The sequence below is a fragment of the Oncorhynchus gorbuscha genome, linkage group LG19 (assembly GCF_021184085.1).
Source record: "Oncorhynchus gorbuscha isolate QuinsamMale2020 ecotype Even-year linkage group LG19, OgorEven_v1.0, whole genome shotgun sequence".
NCBI classification, from domain to species: Eukaryota; Metazoa; Chordata; class Actinopteri; order Salmoniformes; family Salmonidae; genus Oncorhynchus; species Oncorhynchus gorbuscha.
Window position 1 is genome coordinate 53,942,930 of NC_060191.1, and position 20,601 is coordinate 53,963,530.

At 41.0% G+C, this 20,601-nt stretch overlaps 1 protein-coding gene across 2 annotated transcripts; it reads right to left on the reverse strand.

The window, feature by feature from the left end:
• Positions 1-1,436: 1,436 nt before the first annotated feature.
• LOC124006373 (gamma-sarcoglycan-like) lies at positions 1,437-19,197 on the reverse strand. Of its 2 annotated transcripts, none has more exons than XM_046316354.1 (8): positions 18,211-19,197; positions 14,616-14,810; positions 8,791-8,895; positions 7,956-8,043; positions 7,035-7,151; positions 5,511-5,583; positions 5,241-5,364; positions 1,437-4,328 (listed from the first exon to the last, which is right to left on the reverse strand). In XM_046316354.1, exons 2-8 carry the CDS (start codon positions 14,808-14,810, stop codon positions 4,161-4,163), a joined length of 870 nt encoding a protein of 289 aa, XP_046172310.1. In that variant the 5' UTR covers positions 18,211-19,197; the 3' UTR covers positions 1,437-4,160. The 2 variants fall into 2 exon arrangements, with proteins under 2 accessions (XP_046172310.1, XP_046172309.1); XM_046316353.1 differs by having other exon boundaries at positions 14,616-14,813.
• Positions 19,198-20,601: the final 1,404 nt, after the last annotated feature.

Sequence of the window (20,601 nt, forward strand, 5' to 3'; positions counted from 1 at the left end):
GTAAGAATTCCGGCTATCACAGACCTGTTAGTTTTTCTTTAAGAATCCCTCCTGTTCTCCACTCATTACCTGTATTAACTGCACCTGTTTGAACTCATTACCTTTATAAAAGACACCTGTCCACACACTCAATCAAAAAGACTCCAACCTCTCCACAATGGCCAAGACCAGAAAGCTGTGTAAGGACATCAGGGTTAAATTGTAGACCTGCACGTGGCTGGGATGGGCTACAGGACAATAGGGAAGCAGCTTGGTGAGAAGGCAACAACTGTTGGTGCAATTATTAGAAAATGGGAGAAGTTTAAGATGACTGTCAATCACCCCCGGTCTGGAGCTCCATGCAAGATCTCACCTCGTGTGGCATCAATGATCATGAGGAAGGTGAGGGATCAGACCAGAACTACACGGCAGGACCTGGTCAATGACCTGAAGAGAGCTGGGACCACAGTCTCAAAGAAAACCAACACTACGCCGTCATGGATTAAAATCCTGCAGCGCACGCAAGGTCCCCCTGCTCAAGCCAGAGCATGTCCAGGCCTGTCTGAAGTTTTCCAATGTCCATCTGGATGATCCAGAGGAGGAATGGGAGAAGGTGATGTGGTCTGATGAGACAAAAATAGAGCTTTTTGGTGTAAACTCTACTCGCCATGTTTGGAGGAAGAAGAAGAATGAGTACAACCCCAAGAACACCACCCCAACCGTGAAGCATGGAGGTGGAAACATCATTCTTTGGGGATGCTTTTCTGCAAAGGGGACAGGACGACTGCACCGTATTGAGGGGAGGATGGATGGGGCCATGTATCACGAGATCTTTGCCAACAACCTCCTTCCCTCAGTAAGAGCATTGAAGATGGGTCGTGGCTGGGTCGTCCAGCATGACAACGACCCAAAACGCACAGCCAGGGCAACTAAGGAGTGGCTCCGTAAGAAGCATCTCAAGGTCCTGGAGTGGCCTTGCCAGTCTCCAGACCTGAACCCAATAGAAAATCTTTGGAGGGAGCTGAAAGTCCGTATTGCCCAGCGACAGCCCCGAAACCTGAAGGATCTGGAGAAGGTCTGTATGGAGGAGTGGGCCAAAATCCCTGCTGCAGTGTGTACAAACCTGGTCAAGAACTACAGGAAACGTATGAGCTCTGTAATTGCAAACGAAGGTTTCTGTACCAAATATTAAGGTCTGCTTTTCTAATGTATCAAATACTTATGTCATGCAATAAAATGCTAATTATTTACCGGTACTTAAAAATCATACAATGTGATTTTCTGGATTTTTGTTTTCAATTCCATCTTTCACAGTTGAAGTGTACCTATGATAAAAATAATTACAGACCTCTACGTGCTTTGTAAGTCGGAAAACCTGCAAAATCGGCAGTGTAACAAATACTTGTTCTCCCCACTGTATATACATGTTATTCTGTTAAAAAGACAGGAGCTTCTTTACAAGAATAGCACAAATATTTTATTCAAACATACAAAACCTGGCAAACATGTTCCACAATTTTATCAAAACATCAACTTCACTGACAATTCTAGAATATTTACTGTATAAGGACAACAAGCGAACATGTATACAACATGGGTGAACAGTAACGCATTAGAATCTATATTACAGTCAAGGTCATGACAAGAAGCTACCATTTTTTTTTTCTAAAATCAAAATGTACAATAAATATTCCCTAAAATAGAACACAAAGGCTACAGGGGCATATGCACAAAAAATACTCTGAACCTTGCAAGCGCTAGTTTTCCTGCAAAGATTGGTATTTATCAATTGTGAACATGACAGGAAAGTGCCTATCTCCACACAAATCTCAAACCATTTGTGTACACAACTTTTAGATGGTTGATCAACTGCATTGCAACAAATAGGTTTATTGCTCATTTGGGGAAACTGGGAGGTGTTTGATGTACGGGATTTATAATGATGGTAGGCTAATTAAAACGTAGGCCTAATGATAAAACTGATGCATTTGCCATTGGTAAAGAGATTGCATAGCAGCATGTCATCTAATGTGTTTATTTTACTTTTATTATATAGGCCTATATCATTATCACATTGCAGGACGTGTTTCCTTTTCTGACATAACTGCTTTAAGTTATTCCCGCCACACAACAAATAGTAGGCTACCATTTATCAATTGCTAATTCAATAGCCAAGCATGTGCCAAAGTAAATAGACTGGTAACCCTGACAGCATATGTATGACAGTTGGCTATGGGTAGGCTACAGTATTGCAGTGCAATAGGATTAGAAGTGCGACATCATAGTATATTTAATATCGTGGCCTATACCAAGGAAGGAGATAGAAACACAACCATGTATTGAAAAGGAAAATATAGCAAATTTGAGAGATTGATGAAAATGCATGCTAGCCGTTCCTGTACACCTCCAGTCACAGCACAAGTTAGCAATGGTTCCAGAAAGTACCTTCAACTTCCTTCATACAAATGGTATCCATGAGTTCATCTGACTCTGGGTAAGTAGAACAGGGGGCTTAGTTGCCAAAATGTCACACTATCCATTTAATTTCCTATTCTTGCAAAGTTATTACTTACAGTATACTGATTAGTTTGACTAATCTAAACTGGGTGATTCAAGCCCAGAATGCTGATTGGCTGACAGCCGTGGTATATTAGACCGTATACCACGGGTATGACAAAAGATTTATTTTTACTTCTCTAATTATGTTGTTAACCAGTTTATAATAGCAATAAGGCACCTCTGGGGTTTGTGATATATACACATAAAAAAAAAAATGTCACACAATAAATGCATACATTTAAAAAAACAACAGAAACACAGTGGCAGCTGGTGAACTGTGAGATTAAATTAAGTACTTGGAAAAACACAGTCACTTTTTAAAAATCTCTAGCAACAGGATTGGATGTATCAGATTGTGTAACACATTCATTCTGCAATGTTAAGCAAACATAATAAATGCATGAATGAAAAGAACTAGAAACACAGTGGCAGCTGGTGAACTGGAAGATGAAATGAAGTACTTGGGAAAACAGTCCCTTTTTTAAAATCTCTAGCAACAGATGTATCAGATTGCTTAACGTTGCATAATGAATGTGTAACACAAACACACTCAACTGTACCTCTATTTTATATTATCTTTCTTAGACCATAACTAGGTTGCATGTGTATACAAAACATTAAGAACACCTGCTCTTTCTATGACATAGGCTGACCAGGTGAATCCAGGTGAAAGCTATGATCCCTTATTGATGTCACTTGCTAAATCCACCTCAATTAGTGTAGATGAAGAGGTGGAAACAGGTTAAATAAGAATTGTTAAGCCTCGTGACAAGTGAGACATGGATTGTGTGTGTGCCATTCAGATGGTGAATGGGCAAGACACAAGGTGTAAGTGACTTTGAACAGAGAATGGTATCAGGTGCCAGGTGCGCTGCAATGATGCTGGGTTTTTCATGCTCAACAGTTTCTCATGTCTATCAAGAATGACCCACCCAATGGACATCCAGCCAACTTGACACAACTGTGGGAAACATGGAGTCATCATGGGCCAGCATCCCTGTGGAACAATTGACACCATGAGGCTGTTCTCAATATTAGGATGGTATTCCCAATGTTTGGTATATATCTACAGACTAGATCATATCATCCTTTTCTCTCCATTTGCCCAACATTAATACACTATGGGCCGATTTCCCGGACCCAGATGAAGCCTACATTAAAAATCACTTTCATTGGGAGGTTCTCCTTTGTGGACTAAGCTTCACCTGGGTCCAGGAAACCGGGCCCACATAAAACACATTGCATAGGATATAATCTGTTAATCAGCTCATCATTGCCCAGCCATAATACCATAATTATAAAATAAACAATCATCTCAACTCAGTGTAAACATAAAATGGTATCAACAACTATACTGCAGAAGTAAGCCACTTATTAATGTGGTATAAAGTTGTCATGTCACTGTTTCAGTTACATAGTAAAATAGTCTCAAATGTAACTTCCATCAATAAAATGCACCATAGATAAATTACTTAGGAGGATATGTCTGCAGTTCAACTGGCAGTTTTGTTCAGAATTGAAAAGTTGTGATTGTTTTTTTTTGCTTTATATGAAAGTGTCAGAGTACCCAATTTAAAGGCATTTTCATTCAATATGGTATAATCTGATGGCAAAGACACTCGCTAGCACTCTTGGCTTTCGCTGCACATGGAGGTGACCCCAGCCTTGGACAGGAACAGCTTTCCGCTAGGACAGACACACACTTCGTAGAGTCCCTGAGCGTTTCCAGACACCCCTCCATGTCCCAGGGGGAGACTCGGCAGACGCACCGTCTCGGCATCCAGAATCACCTACACAGACAACAAAGGGCGGGGTCAGACGCAGAACATACCATTGCTGAAACATATACATTTACACGCCACTGCAGAAACACATAAATTTACACACCACTGCAGAAACACATACATTACAAGCCACTGCAGAAATACATACATTACACACCACTGCAGAAACACATACATTACAAGCCACTGCAGAAACACATACATTACACACCACTGCAGAAACACATACATTACAAGCCACTGCTGAAACATATACATTTACACGTCACTGCAGAAACACATACATTTACACGCCACTGCAGAAACACATACATTTACACGCTACTGCAGAAACACGTACATTACAAGCCACTGCAGAAACACATACATTACACACCACTGCAGAAAAACATACATTACAAGCCACTGCAGAAACACATACATTACATGCCACTGCAGAAACACATACATTACACGCCACTGCAGAAACACATGCATTTACACGCCACTGCAGAAACACATACATTACAAGCCACTGCAGAAACACATACATTTACACGCCACTGCAGAAACACATACATTTACACGCCACTGCAGAAACACGTACATTACACGCCACTGCTGAAACACACACATTTACACGCCACTGCAGAAACACATACATTACACGCCACTGCATAAACACATACATTACAAGCCACTGCAGAAACACATACATTACAAGCCACTGCTGAAACACACACATTTACATGCCACTGCTGAAACACATACAATTACACAACACTACTGAAATACATTTACATGCCACTAGGGGACAGCATCACTGCTATTTAAAAATATCAAGGCCAGTGAGTAAATGTACATGTCTCTGCCACATGTAGTGTAAAATGTAAGTACAGTACTGTCAGTCAATAGCAAGTAAATCACACATTGCCTCACCAGTCCTTCACTGGAGTGCAATAGAATATCCATGGTAGATGCCGCCTCGATGTTCCCGGCCAGTGCTTTGACAAAGACTCCCTTTGGTGCATCCATGCTGAGAGAGCGGGTTGGAGACTCCAGCCTGGAACACACAGGAGACCATCAGTTTGATCAGTTCCACGTGTGACTGTGATGAAAGAATCAACAAATTGCATGGAATTAAGAGTTCATATTTCATATCGGCCTCTTCCAAGAGGTCAGTGATTGATTATTAGATCCAACATCTACCTCAAGTCTTTGAAGGGCTCAGCTCTGAGCAGGGGCGTCTCTACAGAGTGTTCAAACAGAGCACCTTCTGGACCTAAATAAAAACAAACTCAGTAAGTGGATAGTTAATTACAATGAAACATCATTGGAGATACATGTTACATATTGTAATAAAATATCATATATAATAATAATATATAATAACAATAATAACAAATGCCGTTTAGCAGACACTTTTTTCCAAAGCCACTTACAGTCATTAAATATGGTTCTATTTAATTCTACTATGTAGTGTGAGTGGTTCTACAGTTTTTGACTGTCAATTGTTTCCCTAGGTGCTTGTCATCTGGTGTTAGCGAGAGGATGACATATGCACTGGCTCAGTCACCTCCAACCCCTGGATTGAAGGAGAGAATATGTTTGCAGTGCTTTAGTCACTGTGGGTGACAGCTCCCTTGCCTTGCATCATTATTACCATCAGCCTTTGCCAATCGTGTGTTACCATAGCATGCAAAGCTGCTCACTTAACATCACAATATAGAGCCTCACTAGGTCTTTAGCTTTGTTCTGTTTGTGCATGGTTTTCTGGCGAAGGTTGTATTAACTTCTGCTCTGTATTTCTGCTGTTGCATTATAGCAGTGTCTTGCTAAAATGAAATGAAATGAACGTCACCGTTCAGCGGTCAGTCAGGGTCCAGATGACTGAGATATAATGAAGGTATCAACAGGCACTCTCTTCAGCTAATTACCCCACACAGCATGAGGGCACTGACCTCCCACCAATTCTAAAACTGGACACAACAAAGATATTTAAGGAAAATAGGCAACTTGAGCATGTAGAATTAGTTAGCTTCAATTTACGTTATATTATAAAGATACTTTACTACAAATCATCTTCGATTAAAAAGCAGTGTTTCTGTCACCTTTCCTCTAATTTTAGATGAATGAGCTTCTGACTTTCAATACCTTTTCAATGACAACGTGGCTGCTCCAGTCCAGTCATTATCAAAGTCATTACTTTTTATTTGACATGGTGTGTAAGAAAAATACTGAGTGATTCAGTACATTGCTCTCATTCCTTTAAATTACAAGAAAATGAATGAAAACCATGCTCGTAGGTCCTATCTGGAATGCTGTATACAGATGTATGGGCTAAGTGGTGTGACACTGTCACGCCCTGAACATTAGAGAGCCTTTTTATTCTCTATTTTGGTTAGGTCTGGGTGTGACTAGGGGGGGTGTCCCTATCTAGGTTGTTTTGTTTCTATGTTGGCCTGGTATGATTCCCAATCAGAGGCAGCTGTTTATCATTGTCTCTGATTGGGATCATATTTAGGCAGCCATTTCCCCACTGTGTTTTGTGGGATCTTGTTTTTGTGTTGTTGACAGTGAGCACTCCGAAATGTCACGTTTAGTTTATTCTTTGTTGTTTTGTTGTGCGGTTCACTTATAATAAAAAATGTGGAACCCATATCGCGCTACGCTTTGGTCTGAGTATGCTTACAACGATCGTGACAGACACTGACACTGCAGACATGATTGTACCTGTAACACGAAGTTTGTCTGTTCCAACAACCACCTCTTTGTCATCTGCAGAAAACAGCGTCTTGGTGTTGGAGCTGATGACAAAATTCGGTGCATTTCCCTGGGCCACATTTGGACCTGAAATGACACCAGGGAGAATTATTAGAGACAAGAAGCAGTCAAAGCTGTGGGAACGGGAGACATAGGCTTAAAATAATTGCGATATTATATGCTGTATCACTAAAACGTTTAAATTATGCACACAGCTTTAACATTTGAATGAATTTTTCCACTTTGTCACCTCTCTCATAGGGAAAAAAAGCAACGGTTGCAGGTATTCCTGCTGTACAACTGCCTCTGGGCAGTGAGATATTTAAAACACTTCAATACAATCTTCTATAGAAGAACAGAACAAGATGTTCTTTCCAAACTACTTAAGTCTGAGGGGGAATAGACCAAATAACTGGTCTTCAACGGTCTTAAACTTCCTTCACAGAGAGTCACAGATGGGTCAACGCCTTTTATGGCATAACAACCAAGAATACATAACAGCCTCGTGAAATACTATAATTAGTTAAGTCGTTTGTTACCCCTCTAATTATGGTACACTCGTCAACGAACCCCTCTGGCCAGCCATAAAAGGTGCGCAAATAATAGTCTCTGTAGGCCTGAGGGCCTTGGTGTAACAGATAAGCCATTCTGGTGCTGATGATAGAAAGCTGTGTTTTGATTAAATGGGGTTTTAATGGCAATCTGATGGAATATGAAAAGGGGAGATGTGTTTTTGTCAATGCTAATGTTGTATTACATACAGTAGAGCTGCAGGACAAGTCCATGAATGACATTGCTGAATTCTCCACATATCAGTTGAATAGTTGAATCTATATGAACATCGCCAGCATGATTTATGTGAGTAGGTATGTGTGTTTTCTGTCCTCTTACCTACGGAGAGACTTCCTGTGACATCATTATTTTCATCGCGGGCATTGAGAGTGACGTTTTCAGAGGAGTGCACCAGGAGAGAGGAGTCCTGGAAGAAAATAACTCTTCGGTCATCAATGAGCATCCTGTGCACGTCATTATCAGATATCACTGGACAGGACTGTAATTGAACATTTTGAATGCTACAAAATGTATCGTTCTGCTCACAGGTCCAAGTACCTGGTCATCCCTCTTACCTTCCAGAAAACACTATTTCGTTACAATGGGCTAAACAGATGTAACCCATTTGGGGAGGTTGTGAAAATCAGGTTGTATATAATGAACTCTGAATCTCGTTAGAAACTGTAGACTTCATTGATGAATATGTCAGTCCATACATGGTGAATACATTTCCTTTTTAATGAAGCTCATAAAAATAGAGTGAGTAAAAACCATAACATGTAAACAACTGCTGCACACCAACTGTTTTCCACCACAAATATTCAGGAGGTTAATAAGGAACTCGCTACACTGTGCATCCACAGGGACTGCCAAAGCTCATTGAGTAAGACACATTTCCCAACTACGCAAGAGAGTGATGTAAAAATACGCTGAATTTAATGACTATGCCTCAGAAAAGTTGTTTTGATGTAATTGCCCAGCGTTCTTAACAGGAACCGCTCAACAAACAAACAACTTTGATCTCTATGGTTTCCTGACAGTGAGTCAGAGCTTGGGCAGCCAGACCACTTTATTCCACACAAACCTATTGGACTGGGTGTGGGTGTTTGAGGAGGAGGATCAGGAGAAGGACGAAGAGAAGAAGGAAGAGGAGTGTAGGAGCCTGTTTGCTTACCACTCTGGAGTGGATCTCTTGGGCGTAGAGAGGAAAGAGGAACTCTGACTTGCCGTCCTCAAGCCTCACTCCCTCCGCTGTCACTTTTAGATGTCCCATCCCTTCCTCAAATGACAAGCAGAAATAATGAACTCAACAATACATCAGAGAAAAGACATTGCACAGGGTATAATACAACAAATGAACTCACTAACCATGACCATAGTGTCCCCAACGATTTTTGTGACACCATGTGTTGTTTTTAATTCTGGATGGTGAGTGAATCTATTTCAGGTGACAGTCTCTGCTGGTTTAGTGTTGGGAGTTAACCATACTGCAGTGAATATATGATTCATAGCAACCCAGGCAATAGTGACTTTGATAATGATCCAATAGTGTGAAACAAAAGCAGAATCTGATTTCAATTCCATCTAATAACTACTTTACTCAGGCTATATTCCAAAAGGACATAGAAATCATGAAATGTGTATAAAACTAAGCAGAAATGTGTTTGCTCTGCCAATGCAGTCACTATATTCCCAGGGTGTGTTGTGTTGTTTCAGTTACCCCAAAGCCCCCTTTATACCTGGTGCTAACATTAGTCCTTTGTTCTGATCTTGTCTACTTTCTGGTTATGCCTACATTTCCAGAAATGTGTCTACACATGGTATTAAAATGTGTCTGTTATCTGTCTACTGGCTGGCCATGCTTTCCACCTGGCTACCCCTACCCTGGTCAACAGCTCTGCACCCTTCACAGAAATTTGCCCAAGCCTCCACATTTCTCCTTCACCCAAATCCACATAGCTGATGTTCTGAAAGAGCTGCAAAATCTGGACCCCTACAAATCATCCAGGCTAGACAATCCGGACCCTCTCTTTCTAAAATGATCCGCCGCAATTGTAGCAACCCCGACCTCGTCTGAGATCCCTAAAGATTGGAAAGCTGCCGCGGTCATCCCCCTCTTCAGAGGAGGAAACACTCTAAACCCAAACTGTTACAGACTTATATCTATCCTACCCGGCCTTTCTAAAGTCTTCGAAAGCCAAGTTAACAAAACAGATCACCGACCATTTCGAATCCCACCGTACCTTCTCCGCTACACAATCTGGTTTCCGAGCTGGTCATGGGTGCACCTCAGCCACGCTCAAGGTCCTAAATGATATAATAACCGTAATCGATAAAAGACAATACTGTGCAGCCGTCTTCATCGACCTGGCCAAGGCTTTCGACTAGAGGTTGACCCATTAATCGGAATGGCCGATTTCAAGTTTTCATAACAATCGGTTATCGACATTTTTGGACACCGATTATGGCCGATTACATTGCACTCCACGAGACTGACTACCTGTTATGCGAGTGCAGCAAGGAGACGAGGTAAGGTGCTAGCTAGCATTAAACTTATCTTCTAAAAAACAATCAATCTTAACATAATCACTAGTTAACTACACATGGTTGATGATATTACTAGTTTATCTCGCTTGTCCTGCGTTGCATATAATCGATGCAGTGCCTGTGAATTTATCATTGAATCACAGCCTACTTCGCCAAACGGGTGATTTAACAAGCGCATTCGTGAAAAAAGCACTGTCATTGCACCAATGTGTACCTAACCATAAACATCAACGCCTTTCTTAAAATCAATACACAAGTATATATTTTTAAACCTGCATGTTTAGTTAATATTGCCTGCTAACATGAATTTCTTTTAACTAGGGAAATTGTGTCACTTCTCTTGCGTTCTGTGCAAAGGGGTCAGGATATCGGCAGCAGTTTGGGCCACCTGGCTCGTTGCGAACTGTGTGAAGACCATTTCTTCCTAACAAAGACAGCTAACTTAGCCAAATGGACGATGATTTAACAAAATCGCCATTGCAAAAAAAACTACAATCCTTCCACGAATGTACCTAACCTTAAACATCAACACAGAAGTATATATTTTAAAACCTGCATATTTAGCTAAAATAAATTCATGTTAGCAGGCAATATTAACTAGGCAAATTGTGTCACTTCTCTTGCGTTTATTGCATGCAGAGTCAGGGTATATGCAACAGTTTGGGCCGCCTGGCTCGTTGCGAACTAATTTGCCAGAATTTTACATAATTATGACATAACATTGAAGGTTGTTTAATGTAACAGCAACATTTTTACTTCTGGATGCCACCCGTTAGATAAAATATGGAACAGTTCCATATTTCACTGAAAGAATAATCGTTTTGTTTTCAAAATGATAGTTTCCGGATTTGACCATTTAAATGACCTAAGGATCATATTTCTGTGTGTTATTATATTATAATTAAGTCTATGATTTGATAGAGCAGTTTGACTGAACGGTGGAAGGCAGCAGCATGCTCATAAGCATTCATTCAAACAGCACTTTCCTGTGTTTGCCAGCAGTTCTTCGCCAAATGCTTCAAGGATTGTGCTGTTCGTGACTTCAAGCCTATCAACTCCCGAGATTAGGCTGGCAATACTAAAGTACGTATTAGAACATCCAATAGTCAAAGATATATGAAATACAAATCGTATAAAAAGAAATAGTCTTATAATAACGACAACCTAAAACTTCTTACCTGGGAATATTGAAGACTCATGTTAAAAGGAACCACCAGCTTTCATATGTTCTCATGTTCTGAGCAAGGAACTTAAACGTTAGCTTTTTTTACATGGCACATATTGCACTTTTACTTTCTTCTCCAACACCTTGTTTTTGCATCATTTAAACCAAATTGAACACGTTTCAATATTTATTTGAGACTAAATTGATTTTATTGATGTATTATATTAAGTTAAAATAAAAGTGTTCATTGTTCATTCAGTATTGTTGTAATTGTCATTATTACAAATATATATATAAAAATCATCTGATTAATCGATATCGGCCTAAAATTGGTCCTCCAATAATCAGTTTTGATGTTGAAAAATGATAATTGGTCAAACTCTACTTTCGATTCCGTCAATCACCGCATTCTTATCGGCAGACTCAACAGCCTTGGTTTATCAAATGACTGCCTCGCCTGGTTCACCAACGACTTCTCAGACAGAGATCAGTGTGTCAAATCGGAGGGCCTATTGTCCGGACCTCTGGCAGTCTCTATGGGGATGCCACAGGGTTCAATTCTCGAGCGGACTCTTTTCTCTGTATACAGTTCAAGTCGGAAGTTTACATACACCTTAGCCAAATACATTTTCATGCAAAAATTTGCATCCTGTAGCACAAAATGCAAAGAGTTCTGGGGCATTGTAAAGTCCATGGAGAATAAGAGCACCTCCTCCCAGCTGCCTACTGCACTGAGGCTAGGAAACACTGTCACCACCGATAAATCCACTATAAGTGAGAATTTCAAAAAGCATTTTTCTATGGCTGGCCATGCTTTCCACCTGGCTACCCCTACCCTGGTCAACAGCCCTGCACTCCACACAGCAACTCGCCCAAGCCTCCCCCATTTCTCCTTCACCCAAATCCAGATAGCTGAGGTTCTTAAAGGACTGCAAAACCTGGACCCCTATTAAACCGGCCAGACAATCTGGACCCCCTCTTTCTAAAATTATCTGATGAAATCTTTGCAACCCCTATTAATTGCCTGTTCAACCTCTCGTATCGTCTGAGATTCCCAAAGATCGGAAATCTGCCGCGGTCAACCCCCTCTTCAAAAGGGGAGACACTCTAGATCTAAATATCTACAGACCTATATCTATCCTACCCTGCCTTTCTAAGGTCTTCGAAAGCCAAGTTAACAAACAGATTACCGACCACTTCGAATCCCACCGTACCTTCTCCGCCATGCAATCTGGTTTCAGAGCTGGTCATGGGTGCACCTCAGCCACACTCAAGGTCCTAAACGATATCATAACCGCCATCGATAAGAGACATTACTGTGCAGCCGTAATCATCGACCTGGCCAAGGCTTTCGACTCTGTCAATCACCACATTCTTATTGGCAGACTCAACAGCCTTGGTTTCTCAAATGATTGCCTCGCCTGGTTCACAAACGACTTCTCAGACAGAGTTCAGTGTGTCAAATCGGAGGGCCTGTTGTCCGGACCTCTTGCAGTCTCTATGGGGGTGCCACAGGGTTCAATTCTCTGGCCGACTCTCTTCTCTGTATACATCAATGATGTCGCTCTCACACCGGGTGATTCCCTGATCCACCTCTAAGCAGACAACACCATTCTGTATACTTCTGGCCCTTCTTTGGACACTGTGTTAACTAACCTCCAGGCGAGCTTCAATGCCATACAACTCTCCTTCCGTGGCCTCAAACTGCTCTTAAAGGCAAGTAAAACTAAGTGCATGCTCTTCAACCGATCATTGCCCGCACCTGCCCACCCGTCCAGCATTACTACTCTGGACGGTTCTGACTTAGAATATGTGGACAACTACAAATACCTAGGTGTCTGGCTAGACTGTAAACTCTCCTTACAGACTCACATTAAGCATCTCGAATCCAAAATAAAATCTAGAATCGGCTTCACAAAACAAAGCATCCTTCACTCATACAGCCTAACATACCCTTGTAAAACTGTCCATCCTACCGATCCTTCGGCGATGTCATCTATAAAATAGCCTCGAATACTCTACTCAACAAATTGGATGCAGTTTATCACAATACCATCCGTTTTGTCACCAAAGCTCCATATATTATCCACCACTGCGACCTGTACGCTCTCATTGGCTGGCCATCGCTTCATGCTCGTCGCCAAACCCACTGGCTCCAGGTCATCTACAAGTCTCTGCTAGGTAAAGCCCCGCCTTATCTCAGCTCACTGGTCACCATAGCAGCACCCACCCGTAGCACGCGCTCCAGCAGGTATATCTCCCTGGTCACCCCCAAAGCCAATTCCTCCTTTGGCCGCCTCTCCTTCCAGGTCTCTGCTGCCAATGACTGGAACGAATTGCAAAAATCTCTGAAGCTGGAGACTCTTACCTCCCTCACTAACTTTAAGCATCAGCTGTCAGAGCAGCTTACCAATCCTTGAACCTGTACACAGCCCATCTGTAAATAGCCCACCCAACTACCTCATCCCCATATTATAATTTTTTTGCTCTTTTGCACACCAGTATCTCTACTTGCATATTCATCTTCTGCACATCCATCACTCCAGTGTTTAATTGCAAATGTTTGATTATTTCTCTACTATGGCCTATTTATTGCCTTACCTCCATAATCTTACTACATTTGCACACACTGTAAAAATACTTTTCTATTGTGTTATTGACTGTACGTGTGTTTATCCCATGTGTAAATCTGTGTTGTTTGTGTCACCCTGCTTTGCTTTAACTTGGCTAAGTCGCAGTTGTAAATGAGAACTTGTTCTCAACTGGCCTACCTGGTTAGATAAAGGTGAAATAAATCAAATAAAATAATAATAAACTGTGTCTGCCTTGCGACCAGATTTCCTGGTCTCTTCCTTTATGCAAATGATTTCACAGCTATTCTTTTAAAATAATATGCATTTATTGTAAGACACATATTGAAGTAATCAGTTAATGATGCCACCTGTCAAGGATTTTTGAAGGCAGAATAATGATGATTTAAATGGTTTCTGTCCAGATCTGTCTAGACTTGTAAGATATCCAGACACAATGTATCTCTGACTACTGAAGGAGGTGGGCAGGATGATCTGATTACAATGTGTCTTTTGATTGTCTACAACTGTCTAAAAATGTGTGCACAATCAGAATGTAGACAAGGTCTCAATAACAAATATCTCACATTTTCATTGATACAGGAAAGATTATATGGCGTTTTGTCCATACAAACGCCAAACAATCTGTGTGTAGTCTACTGTAAAGGTCAGGCAGCATGTGTTATGAATGAATTAGAGCTAAGTGACCCCACATACTGTGTTTAACCACATGACCCGGAGGATCCATATGGTGAGGGCAAAGTTCACGGTGAGGATGATGATGAGCAGCAGAACAAACAGGTAGAGGCAGCGCTTCCTCCAACCGTAGATCCCGATCTTATAGATGGAGTCAGGGACCGGGGCAGGGACACTGCTGTCCTGGGTGGTGGTGACATACTGCTCCCTCACCATCTGCTGGGGTAAACACAGGGACATGAAAAGAGGTAGTTTAAATCAATGGACATGTTTGACATCAACTATACATCACCCTGAAGTGGCAGCTCTTTATAAATATCATCATCATCATCATGCTTCATCTTATAGAAATTGCCTCATAGCATAAGCAACCATGTACAGTACAAAACCTGTTCTTATTATTGTAAACACCTACGCTACTACTGATCAGCTGAATATCTGGCCAGAACACTGATGAAAAACTTGAGTATATTTCCAACATTTATTAAAGATGGCTAACAGCAAGAGAGCGAAAACTCCTCCTCATTCCACTGGCTTTCGTTTTAAGTCCAGACTAAATAGAACTGAACCGAGCGTGATTCTTGGATTCTGTCAGAATGCATGCTTATATAAATCAACGATACCAGAGATCTAAATGGCAAAGGCATTGCTGCTTCTTCACATTCATGTCATATAAGAGCAGAGAAAACATGAGTAATATATTTCACAAGGATGTGCTGAGAATATAGGCTGTGACAGCTGAGTACATAGCCATAGCTTTTTTTGCCATACAGGAATGGAGCCAGGGCTGGTGTCACATTAAATGTATTAATCAACATTCATACTTTCATTCAAGGCAATGCCAGAAGAAAATGTATTGAGTTGTAGACAATAGCTAAATAAAATGCCTTTCACGATCAATGACAATGAAACAACCCCATTCACCAAATAATCTCCACACTGAATCCTAGAATCACTCTCTTTGAGTGTGTGTAAAGAATACACAGACACAATGATTAAATGTGACCGATAAAGGTGACACAAATGAATGAATCTGTTAAATTAATTTAATCTCTGTCGGCACCAGTGGAGGCTAGTGAGGGGAGGGCGGCTCATAGTAATGGCTGGAACTGAGTAGATGGAATGGAACATCTACTCCATTCCAGCCATTACTATGAGCCGTCCTCCCCTCACCAGCCTCTAGTGGTCGACACCAATACTGCAAAATGCACACGTTTAATTAACAAACCATTCCAAACAACTTAGTTTCTGTATCAGCCAAGTTTCCCCAAGATCTGCTGCTTACTTCATACTAACATCTCAACTTGTTGACAAAAACTAAATAGTTGATTTGTTTAATGCCAGTCAGGAATGGAGACATAGCAGCTTGGGTGATTTACATATGTACAGATGCTCCGCCTCATTGCAGAAGTAAACATGGTTTCCATCATATTTGAAGATCAACTTTTCATTGTCGACGATAATTATATCCCGACATGAGCCAGAACAGCACCTCAGTGTAATTTGGCTGGCTCCCAACCAATAATGATAAGGTTAGGTCTATCTGGAGAGTCTGGGGGAGTTAACTGGTAATGTGTGGTGCTATTATAGCTCTTTTTTTATTATTATAACTAGTCATTTTTGTTTGTTAAGACAACATTTTGGTACACAATAAAGTTTTAAAGCTTTTTGTGGAAAAGAAAACTCCAAATTTGTAACCTCCAATTCCATAAAACTTGCCCAATACATGATTAATGAATCAGCGGTATATCTTAGTGTCTATTTCAAAGGTAAATGGATGAATAATATACATGCTCCCTGCTTTGGTCCGTCCCCTAGGAAGAGATATTTCAGAGAAGATGATAACGCCTAGTCATTGTGTATATAAACAGCTCGTTTCCTGCTGTTACCATAAACATGCAAACTGGCAAAGGCAGCAAGCGTGTTGGCATAAAGGATACAGAGTATCTCTCCCCACCAGGATCCACCTCTCCCTAGGACCTGTCACACGGGCTCCAGAGCCCAACAGTGATAAATAGCCCTTATTTCACTACAACACAAATGTAGCAAAAAAAACTAACCCAAGGATTACCTCCACAAGGGAATTGTAGAAGTAATCCTTGTTGTGTGGAATACCTATTTTTCATACCAATGCCCATTTGTATTATTAATTTGACTGAGTCATCAGGATGAATCATAATGACAAATTGGATTTCAACAGTTCCCAAAATGAGTTTCCTCTTGACCCGTCTTTACAGTGGATACAAACTACATCTGACTAAAAAGAACATGCACACAGGGCTTATACCCATGTGTTAAAACAATTACACTGTAAAAATATTCTGTGGAGTGCCTAAATGAATAATACAGGTTGAATAACTTTTAAATATTAATTGAGGTGTAAAATGTATTTTCTCTGCCCAATTAATTTAAAGAGAAGCATTAGGATGTGGTCTACTGCTAAAACAGAGGGGAGCATCCTGGTGATTTTCAGACTCCAGTTTCAGAGTGCCAAGCCCAGTCACATAGCAACCCAAATAAACATTCCTTAAACAACCACGCCACTGTACTGCCATGGAAAGAATCCTCCTCAGCTAATGTGCTTTAGGAAACAAAATGCTAGTCATGTCCCTTTCACAGAACACAAGCCTAGCAGTTGAACAGTTCTTTATGAGGCCCGATCACATGAAAGGGTTTTAAAATAAATGTCAAAATCCCAATAGTCCCATAAGATTTCACTCCTGTGATGAAGAGTATTGAGTTCACCTCATAGACTTTTCCCGTTGCCTTTTTATCTTGGGGCCCTTGTCCATTATCCTCAAACCAGTGATGCTACTTTTACTGCCCTGTTCTGTCTCATGTGAAGCAAAAGGGCTGTAGCAGTATTGTGTATACTGCTGCCTGCCTGTCTAAATCACTAGGGTCTGACTCTAATTGAGATTCCAGGCTTCTCTTAGCACCTCACTTTGACCTGATTAGGCACCAGCAGAACTTCCAAAGCCGGGGAGGGAGTTAAAAATTACTTTCTCAAATTGTTAGCTGGAGGATGTTCACTTATAAAGACTGCAGGGGAACAAACAATACTCAGAGGAGCTCAGATGTGAGCTGTCAGAAAGAAGGCAATCGAAAGCCAAGATCTCTCCGTTTTCTGCTAAGTGTTTTGTCTGTCTAAGCTGCTGTGTCCATATCTCCCATCTGCTGTAATGCTTCCACTTCTAAACATAGGGCATAGCATTGGATTCTACATTTTAAAAGAGCCACAGGACATAACATGAGCAAAACTAATGAACAGAATGATACAGTAACAAGGGAAATTAACATAAATTATAACTGAGTTACACTGACAACATTTTTCTGTCTTACAATATTCTTGACCATGTATGGTAAAATTATTACCAGCACATGAAACAGGGAAAATAAATCCACTTACATATAAATTCAATATTCTCTTTCTATAAAAATTGAAACAAAAAAGCAAAAAGGGACACCGATGTCACTAGCAGACAGGTCAAAGGTTAGACTGTAAAGACTTGAGTTTAAACACTAGAGCATTCAAAAGATGAAGATATTCACAGAGCACTAACTCATACAGTAGCAACGACATCAAGTAGTTAAGAAAGCAGAGCATGTTGCCTACCTTTGTGTGCTGAGACAGAGCTTCCTCTCCGGTAGCAAACAGAGCTCCTCTGAAGCAGCAGCAGCAGTAAAAGAGGTAGCAGCGGTGGAGCCCTTGCCTCCGATGTCTGTCAGGCGTTCAACAACTGCGTGCCATAAATCTAGCCATGGAACTGCCCCAACTAATCACCACGGGACTGCGCTCCCACTTCCTGCATATCCAATGTACCTCTCTCTACCTCGGGCTTCCCTTTTGATTATCCTCTCAAATCATGTCTCTCTCTGAGCAGCCACTGCTCCTAGATACAGAAGGGTGTCTGGGATCCTTTCAAAAGTGTCAAGGAGGGAAATCACAGTTGTCTACAATCTGATTTGAGCCCTTAGCTTCCATGAATACCAGTGTCTGGAAAAGCATGAGCTTGTCTAATTTAAGAAGCTTCACTTATAGCTTTCACTAGGGAGTTTGGCGGTGGTCTTCTTGACAGCTTCAATATGACAGGTAGACATAGCTCGTCTTATGGGGGGCTGTCAGTGACAGAAGAAACAGGCAGACCTCATTACAACATGTATTAAGTACTTATGCTAAAATGCTTATTCTATTCTACCACCATTTACATTGTTCCACAGGTGGCTGGCACCTAAATTGGGGAGGACAGGGTTGTGGTAGTGGCTGGAGCAGTATAAGTGTAATGGCATCAAATACAGTTTATATGTGTTTGATGTAATTCAATTAGCTCCGTCCTCCCCTCAACAGCTTCCACTGTGTTCGTATTCATAACTTTTATTATTGGTGTTGCAATGTCGAGAAGGAACCTGCTAGTAAGCATTTCGTTGGACAATACAGTGCATTCGGAAAGTATTCAGACCCCCTGAATTTTTCCACATTTTTGTTAGTTACGGCCTTATTCTAAAAAAGCATTTATTTATTTTAATTCCTCAAATCTACACACAATACACAATAATACGACACAAAGAGTTGAAAAATATTTGCAAATGTATAAAAAATGTAAAACAGAAACACCTTATTTACTTACATCTATTCAGATCTTTTGCTATGAGACTCTAAATTGAGCTCAGGTGCATCCAGTTCCCATTGATCATCCTTGAGATGTTTCTACAATTTGATTGGAGTCCACCTGTGGTAAATTAAATTGGATTCGATTTGTAAAGGCACACACCTGTCTATATATAAGGTCCCACAGTTGACAGTCCATGTCAGAGCAAAAAACAAGTCACGAGGTCAAAGGAATTGTCCGTAGAGCTCCGAGAGAGGATAGATCTTGGGAAAGGAACCAAAACATTTCTGCAGCATTGAAGGTCACCAAGAACTCAAGAGACCTCCATCATTCTTAAATGGAAGATTGGAACCAAAAAAAACTCTTCCAAAAGCTGGCTGCCTGGCTAAACTGAGCAATCTGGGGAGAAGTGCATTGGTCAGGGAGGTGACCAAGAACCTGATGGTCACTCTGACAGAACTCGCGCTCCTGTGGAGACGGGAGAACCTTCCAGGACAACCACCTCTACAGCTCTCCACCCATCAGGCCTTTATGGTAGAGTGGCCAGACAGAAGCCACTCCTCAGTAAAAGGGCACATGACAGCCCGCATGGAGTTTGCAAAAAGGCACCTAAAGGACTCTTCGGGAAAAGCCTCTGAATATTGAGTGGCCTAGCCAGAGCCCAGACTTGAACCTGATTGAACATCTCTGGAGAAACCTGAAAATAGCTGTGCAGCGACACTGAACCCTGAACCCCATCCAACCTGACAGAGCTTGAAAGGATCTGCAGATAATGGGAGAAACTCCAAACAGGTGTACCAAGCTTGTCGCATCATACCCAAGGCTCAAGGCTGTAATCGCCAAAGGTGCCTCAAAGTACTGAGTAAAGGGTCTGAATACTTATGTAAATGTGATATAATTTATTTGATACATTTGCTTTATCATTAAGGGGTGTGTGTGTAGATTGAGGGGGAGAAAAACTATTTAATCAATTTTAGAACAAGGCTGTAACTGTGGGAAAAGTCAAGGGGTTTGAAGTTCCCGTATGCACTGTGTATTCAAATATATTTTCACTTTAAACACTTGTCTTGGAATTTGATGCGTTTATTTTATTTGCTCCAGTCCAGAGCTGATGGAGACAATTTTTACCCTACTCAAAACAAGTCCCATCTTTGTTTCATAAACATCTGGACAAACTAAGAAGTTAATCCAGAGTTGAGATAAAAATTACATGCGAATATTAATGTGACATTTGGCCACCGTAGCATACATAGTTATTTATATAAATCAATAAGTTCTGAAAGGGAATATATTTTTTTAAAGTCACTCTCTGAGGCGGGATGCCAGAGGAATTCATTGTGGCAGATCAGTGTGCATCCTGCTTTTTTCCCCCATGTCACGCTGCTCAATGACAAGCT